We start from the raw sequence: 7,989 nt of genomic DNA on the forward strand, positions 1-7,989 counted from the left end.
CCCAGCACCAAACAAATTCATCAAAAATGCCGTTTTTGCAATTTCTGAAAAAGCTGACAAACTTACTTTGAAATTCAGAGAAATTTTAACTGGCCTGTTTTAATATTGCCGTTCATAAGTAGTTCCAAAAAATGTCAAAAATTTAATTCATTTAATTCACAACTTTCTTATTGTAAAAATATTTCCAATATTTTTTATTTACATTTTTTTATTATTTTACAAACTCCTTAAAAAATTATAATATCCGCTTCTTTCCCATTTTGGATTCAAATAAAATAGAGAGTTTGCTTGTGCTTGGGTTTGAAAATCCTCTAGTCATTTTGGGAAACATAAAATTTCCATTTGGAGACCCATTCTAAAGAGCTAATTAGAAACTTCACAGCAGCGCTGCAGCAGAATTTTATAGATACCATTATCATACTTAGATAGTGATTATAACAGCAAACAAACGCATTAGCCAAACTCTTGAATACATGCTGCAGCCTCTAACTTTTGACGGTGAATGCCGCAGTTACACGGCGAATTACGGCAAATAAATTGTTTCAAACTTTATATCGCATTTTCTTCTTTTAGTTCTATGTGTCGAGATTATTCGAACAAGCAGCGCTAATTAGTATAAATGAGCAAAACCGAACCGAATAAACTGATATATCCCGACAGAAGAGCCAAGCCGTTAACGGTGGACTTCCTATGAAAGGGCCGAAACGATTTATCATAATTTTAAAACTGCGGACCGCGAGTGCCGGGCCTTAATTTAGAGATTGTGTCAAGACTAATTATTAAGTCCGGTGATAAGTCATTGCTTCAGGACTCCCCAGCCAGGAAACCCCTGAACTTTAGACAACTCCATTCCATTTTACCCAGTGAGCGGGTTAAATTAAGCTGTGCTGTGTTCAAACAATCAAAAGATGTCTATATAAGAACCAACTTGTTTTGCAGGTTTTGATTTCGGATAATGGGGTGCCACCACTTTCATCCACCACTCGAGTGGTGATAAAAGTCGATGACATCAACGATAATTCCCCGGAATTTGTAGAACAGGCTTTTTACACCGTCACCATTCCAGCAACTGGCAACTACGATCGTGCCATGTTTCAAGTAAGTAAAACAGCTCAGAAACGACTCAAAAACGATGAAATGTTAATGCCCGTTTCGTTGGTGGTAAATCAGAAATGCCCCCAAAACAACTGCATTACCTATCCTAAACACGGCTCAATTCTAATTTGGCAAACAGCAAATTCTGGGCCGTGTCGCCGCCACAGCCATTTCACGCTATAATGTTATTAATTATATTAATTAAGCCTCGAACCCATTGCGAATTCCGGGCTTGGTTTTCCCTAGTTTCAACAATTTCCACTCTATGTTTAAAAGGTAATAACAGTGTGCCGCGTCCAATGCGTGACACAAATCTGCATTCGAGTTTTGCTTGTCGTTTATTTAGTTCTTTCTACGTGATCTAAGAATTAATACAGTGTGCCCCAAACCTAGTGGGCAATAAAATTCACTCCATATCAACTTTGTTGAAACAACTGACTTTAATATTACTTTAATTCATTTCTCTTAATAAATTCTCTAGTCTTCTATCTCTTCCATCATTATTCCTCCCGCTGGTTTTCGGTCAACGCGTATAAAGTAAAACGCTTTAATAGTTTATGTATAAACAAAATGCGTTCAACATGAACAATCGACTGAATTGTTAACTCTGTTTTTTGTGAAACCGCCGTTTGTTTTTGAACAATACAACTTGTAAATTTTTTGAGTTTCTATGCACTTTGCAAAATGTAATCCATTTAAACAGTATTTTTCTGCAGTAAAAATTTTTTTAGGTACGCACGTCGGTTCTCCAATCGCTGGCTGATTAAAATACATTTCATGCCAAGATAGTTTGGTAGTTCGCAATCGGACATATTTACGACTGAATTTAAACCATTTCGGATCAAAATAATTCAAAAAGTTGAGGAAAAGTATTGAATGTGAAAAAAACATTTCAACTTGCACCACAGCAAAATTAATGTTAATTGTAAAATAATGAGAAATTTTCATTGAAATCGCTGAATGTTGATTTTTGGCTGCTGTTTAAGTGCGAGTCTAAAAATTAATGTTTCCAGCCAGACGCGCTCTCCGTAAAAAAATCGTAACTTCTAAACGGGGGCAAGTGCGAACCTGAAAATTTTCCTTAACATAGTGAACGTTTGTATCTTAGAACTGAGGAATTTTCACTGAGATCGCACTGAATGTTGATCTTTTGCTGCTGTTTAAGCGCGAGTCTAAAAATAAAACTTTGCAGCCAAAGACGCGTTCTCTGTAAAAAAATCGTAACTTCTAAACGGGTCAAGCACGAACCTGAAAATTTTCCTTAACATAGTGAACGTTTGTATCTTAGAACTGAGAAATTTTCATTGAAATCGCACTGAATGATGATTTTTGGCTGCTGTTTAAGCGCGAGTCTAAAAATTTAAGTTTCCAGCCGAAAACGCGCTCTCTGTAAAAAAATCGTAACTTCCAAACGGGGGCAAGTGTGAACCTGAAAATTTTCCTTAACATAGTGAACGTTTGTATCATTGAGATCGCACTGCTGAATTTTACCATCCATTTCTTGTACTTAGACTGTGAGACAGACTAGCAATAAAGAAAATAATAGATTGAAACGTCCTCAAGTTTTCATGTAGTAAACCGCTTAGCATCTGCATCTTTAGATTAAACCAACTTGATCGAAGAGGTTTGGATAACGGGATAAAAACGACACAAGTAGAAGCGGTTGCCGAAGATCCGCAAGTAGCTTCGTAATTGTTAGGGAACAATAAATTTAGGGTCAATCCAAATGCATTTTGACACGAAAAAGACTTTCCTCTCAGATCCACTCAGGCAAGTGCCATTTGTTCAACAATGTCTACTTTCGCATGTGTAAGTCGCACCTATTTGGAGAAATTTCGTTTCTCTACACTCAACACAACTCCGGATTGGAATAAACACTCGAAAACCTCACTGCTTACGAGTTAAAAATGTTTGCTCAAAGATGAACATGCTGCGACCTATTTAGTCATATGGGTGTGTGTACATTTTCTTAGAACGATGCCCGAGGATACTTGGTGGACGATTTTGATGGGGCAGATGCGGCGGTTGAACTTGAACCCTGGGAAAGTTATGGTCCCGCTGATTTCGAAGGGCTGGAACCAGCCCTACGGGTAAGATTACTATGCATGCGGCATGCCTCCAACTACTTCGCTATCTTCAGCTTCCCCTAGTTGGAAAAAACTATTACGCTTCAACTGCTCTGTAAAACACCTTTCTATCCAGCACATGCATGCCACATATTGAACAGACTAATATGGTTGGAACAGACGCAAACTCTAGATTTATTTTAAAGCCAACATTTACTAGATTCAAGGGGCTTTCAATTTAAAACTCCTTTGTAGTGGTAGAATGAGAATAAGAATATAAATGCGCCCAGTCAAGTCGTGGTAAAACTACATCGATCTTAGGCTTTCTGGTGACTCAAGACGCGACTCGTTGCCTTAAATAAGGGGGAAGCGGGCTAATCCAGAATAATTAGGATACTTTCGGGTCCTCCAGCCAGAACCCACGCAACATTCGTCACGATGCAAAAGTCCCAAGAGAAAACGTTACAGTTCGCAAGATTTTGAACAACTTTTAACAGCCCAATATTCTATAATTCTGGAATCCTCAAACCAATTTTCAATCAAATCAACTCCAACTACCTGATGAGTGGATTTCGCCCTGTATATCGGAAACTCACAACTCCATGGCGAGTTAGTTACGAGCGTCAGCAAAAGAATCATTACCCCAGTTGACGGTATAAAATCGTGTGAAGTTCCACACCGTTTTCGAGTCCTCCTGGGAGTTGCCGTCCATGGCCTTTCGCCGGCCAGGGAGTTTCCTTGTGCATTTACAGAAGCTCCTCTTTTTGCAGTTGTTTTGGAACTTCCCTGATAAATTCAGCTATGTAATAAACGCTATTTAACGAATACTTTCTGGAGAAAAAACAGTTTTTTTGCATCGAAATGTAGCTCGTATCCTAAGCAAACTGAACAAAAACCGTGCCACTGCGGCTTTCAAAGTAGAAATATCCTGTTTTTATCAGTGAATGTTTGAAGTGCAAAGGGCTGAGGGTTGGCTTTGCCCGCATGCGAACCCCGTCTGATACAAGTGGCCAAAAGGGATGATTTTAATCCTTTTGGTTAGCGATAATAATGCGCAATATTGAGGGTCACATATTTCTTCCATGTGAAGCAAATGAAGTTACAGTGAAATTGAGTTTCATAATCCGCGGATTCAAAGGGTCGGATTGCGGTTAGTTATCAGCAGTATCCAGATACAATTTGAACGGATTAAGTCCAACTTACGAGCAAATTTAATGGATTGGCTTTACAGAAAACATTTATGCTACTGACGTGCTTTGTCAGCACAATGAACTAAGCACAAAAGTTTCAAAGAGTATTCATAATTTAAATATCCCTGTTCAGAAGGCCGGATAATATTCTTATAAAAACGATGTTGGGCGGCTCACAACCGCCGCTTTCTCATGCAATTCTTTGCACAAAAATAAGTCTGCAGCCCGACAATGCACCAAACCATACCAGCTGGGAGTTTTTTTTTTATTAAAACGGAACAAAATCTTCATGAAATAGCCGGCATTCCCTTTGAGACACAAATACGGGCTGTTTCCGTATCATAATACCGGCCGGTTATTTAATTAATTTTATTTTTGCCCTTTTCATTAAAAGATTAATGTAGGTATAGAGCGAATGCACCTAAAAACTTACGCTGGAGCTCTTTTAAACCTCGATATTGTTAACCATTAATTTCTATTCAGGTTCTGGCCTACGACAAAGACATCGGCCCTAATGCGGATATTCACTATCAAATCAAGTCGTTCAAATCAAAGGGACGTTCCAATTTCAAAATCGACAGGGCTTCCGGATTGTTGTACGCTCAGAAGAAATTCGACCCCGGATATGAATTCGAATTGAATGTAAGTGTGTTGAAGCAATGTGGCAGCAAGTTCTGTTCAAAAAGCTCTGATATTTCCAGATAAAAGCAACGGACGGTGGAACGCATGCTAAGAGCAGCATCTGCAAGGTTTTGGTGAAAATAGTTCCAGTTCCTTTGACTTCCAAACATCCACCAGTCGTCACAACTCCTTCTCCAGTTAAATTGACTGAAGGAGATCAAATCGGCTTTCTGGTCGGTTTGATTCAAGCTTCGGATGAAGACAATGACACGCTTTGGTATGATATTGTCGGTAAGTGCGTATTGTGGTACGTTTGCTGCATCATGCGTTTTTCCAGCAAATGATTATTATTAGCTGGAAATGATCTTGGGACGTCGACATAAAGATCAATGGAAATTAAACTCTCTTATGCGGCGAAAATCGATATCTCATTGAAAAGCCTAACGAGTTTTGATGACGCTTTGGGAAATTTTATGCAACATTTCAGAATCCTTTGAATAGAGAGCACGTTCCAGGAATTTAATATGACTATAAAGAGGGACGTTTTCTCGCAACTATCCACCTTACAGGGGAACCGAGTTCCGCTCTGGTGAACTTAATTTACGTGTTTTCCTCCTAATCAACGAAATCTAAAGACGACATTTTCAGCTTTAGACGTCGTTTAAAAAGTCAATCCAGCCGAAACACTGTGGCACAATAAGTCAGTTTTCGCCGAAGCAAAACCATTAATCGATTTACTTGTTCAAACTGTTGAATATTGGCTCAAGCCCTAAAAAGCGGGATTTTAATGAAAGTGAAAAAGTTCGAAACGAACAATAGGTTCATTGTTTGTGAAATCTGGAGCCTAATTAAGATTTTTCGCATTATTTTCCTTTCAGATCGATGCCAATGGGATTCAGGTCCAATAAAAAGCCTTTATGCTTGTTTTATGAAGGCCCTTTATATTCATCAATCGATCTTTTAATTAAGGTCTCGGAATCCTGTTGCCCGAGAAACTTTCACGCCACCCACCAATAAAAGGGCTTTGTCTGATTCTGTTTTGCCTCATGGTCCGTAGTTCCGACGCCATTAAACAGCAAAAAAACTTAATTTACGAGTCGGAAAAACCTAAGTTTGTTGTAAGTTTAAACGATTTGGTTTGGGGTCGAGTTTTAAATGCATCGCAGCCAGCAAATAAGAACATTTCTAACTACTTTTTGTTGTTTCCGTTCCCTCGATTTTGTCCACTAAAGCTGTTCTATCTGATTGTAGATTTTCCGATTAACTTCAGGTTTTCCTTCGCCAAAACTCGTCATTTACTCATTAATAATATCTATTGTCTGTTACATACTAGCGTGTCTCAATTAAGCGATCTTTCCGAAGCTGTTGGAGCATCTGCCTAATTGAAATTCGGCTAATAATGTATTTAGAATGATGACTCGTTGCTTTCATTCGGAACTAATTATGATTGCTCCCAACTGTATTGATTACCAATCAACCGAGTGTGAGATTGGTGATTAAGCCTTCATTCCCATGTTGAAATCTGTCGTTTTTCCAATTAATAACCAATCTAAAGGGAATTAAAGCATCCTACTACTACTTTTTCTGCCGTCGAGTTGAGCGGAGCCGATGTCGGACCTTTAATCAATACAGGACCTTTCGTCGATTAACTCTGAAATCTCTTATGTTTTACCAGCGAAACGAACTTGAAAACATTGCAGCTAAATTGTCAGCATTAAATTATCGTTAGCAAAATGTCACGTTTTTTATTCGCTCTTTTACAGATGGCGATGATCGGCAGGATTTTTACATTGGCAGAGATATGGGCAACATTCTTTTGGCTCACAAGCTTGACCATGAGCGGCAAAGTGAATACACCCTTAATATCAGCGTTACGGACACTGTTCATACGGTGTATGTGCAGTTGAATGTCACAGTCATTGATATCAACGATCATAGGTAAGATTAAGGGTGATTTTGAGAACAAATGGAACTCCATGGAACAGTTCAATTCGCCAAGAAAAACCACAAATTCGTCCGGCGAAAATATCGAATAGCAATCAGTCCGGAAGTGAGTGATTTCGAAGATAGAATGAGTCGAAAGTTCAAATTGGTTTAGGTGTTTTCAGAATCAAATTAAGGCAATTTTTTGTTTAGACAATTTTACATCTTTGAGTACGGCAAAAATTGGCCAAAATTTCAATTATGCACCTACACGGAAACCATACCGATCGATAGACTAAGATTTAAGATTTAAGCCTCTTTAATGTTATAGATAAATTATGGGAAATAGTTTCTTTAGTGACTCAGAAACGTGTCGCAACCAATTTATAGTTGGGGGACTTTTGAGGTGAAAAACTGAAGTCTGCGTTATTTTCACAATAAAATGTAAAAAGTCTCAGATGCGGTACTTTACACTTATATATAAAAAACTTATTTTTTCAGTCACATTGTATTTTAATTTTAAACGTTTTTTTAAATGTTCGCACGTATTTCACCTGAAATAAAAGTGTGCCTACCTGGTAACCGATTATTCCAACAGTCACTTTTCAAACATCTGAGTTTCAAAAAATGTTTAGAAACATAACAACAGGAAGTTAAATCTAATGTATAGAACCGAAACTAACCCAAAGCGACCCAAACTAACCAAAACAAACCCAAAACTATCTCATACAAACCATTTGCTTGGATTTGCTTGAGTTTGTTTAGCCCAAATGAACTAAATTAAACCCCAACAAACGTACATCATACCCAAGTAAAAGCTCTAAATTGAACTCTTCAATCTAGTCTATGAAATTAGAAAAATTATCGTCGTTTTGTGCAAAGATGGCGTAATAAGGCGTGTGCCAAAATTTAATGTTTTCCGTCCGGTTTTTGCTCATATCTCGGAGGCAAAATGAGCAAGAACGCTCATTTGTACATCATTCTAGGCATAATTAAATTGCCTTTTTAGAAAGTGAACCATGGATGGGGAAATGTTGGCAGTTTTCTCAAAAAATGCTTGAATTCAAGAAGTTTTAGATTTGCGTGATTTTTTT

The 7,989-nt window shown here is 38.0% G+C and overlaps 1 protein-coding gene across 10 annotated transcripts in view; it reads left to right on the forward strand.

Annotated features, from left to right (window-relative positions):
• The window catches only part of LOC109546218 (fat-like cadherin-related tumor suppressor homolog), a 174,985-nt gene that overhangs the window by 142,465 nt on the left and 24,531 nt on the right, over positions 1-7,989 (forward strand). For 8 of the 10 annotated variants that reach the window (XM_048668445.1, XM_048668444.1, XM_048668443.1 and 5 more), the window contains 5 exons: positions 940-1,098; positions 3,069-3,185; positions 4,835-4,993; positions 5,053-5,263; positions 6,736-6,910. In XM_048668445.1, coding sequence (XP_048524402.1) covers positions 940-1,098; positions 3,069-3,185; positions 4,835-4,993; positions 5,053-5,263; positions 6,736-6,910 — 821 coding nt within the window. The remainder of the gene's footprint in view (positions 1-939; positions 1,099-3,068; positions 3,186-4,834; positions 4,994-5,052; positions 5,264-6,735; positions 6,911-7,989) is intronic. The other 2 variants (XM_048668448.1, XM_048668450.1) reach the window with 1 other exon arrangement.

Source organism: Dendroctonus ponderosae, unplaced genomic scaffold (assembly GCF_020466585.1).
Source record: "Dendroctonus ponderosae isolate FM_Combo_2020 unplaced genomic scaffold, Dpon_F_20191213v2 Dpon_F_20191213_7, whole genome shotgun sequence".
Classification (NCBI taxonomy): Eukaryota; Metazoa; Arthropoda; class Insecta; order Coleoptera; family Curculionidae; genus Dendroctonus; species Dendroctonus ponderosae.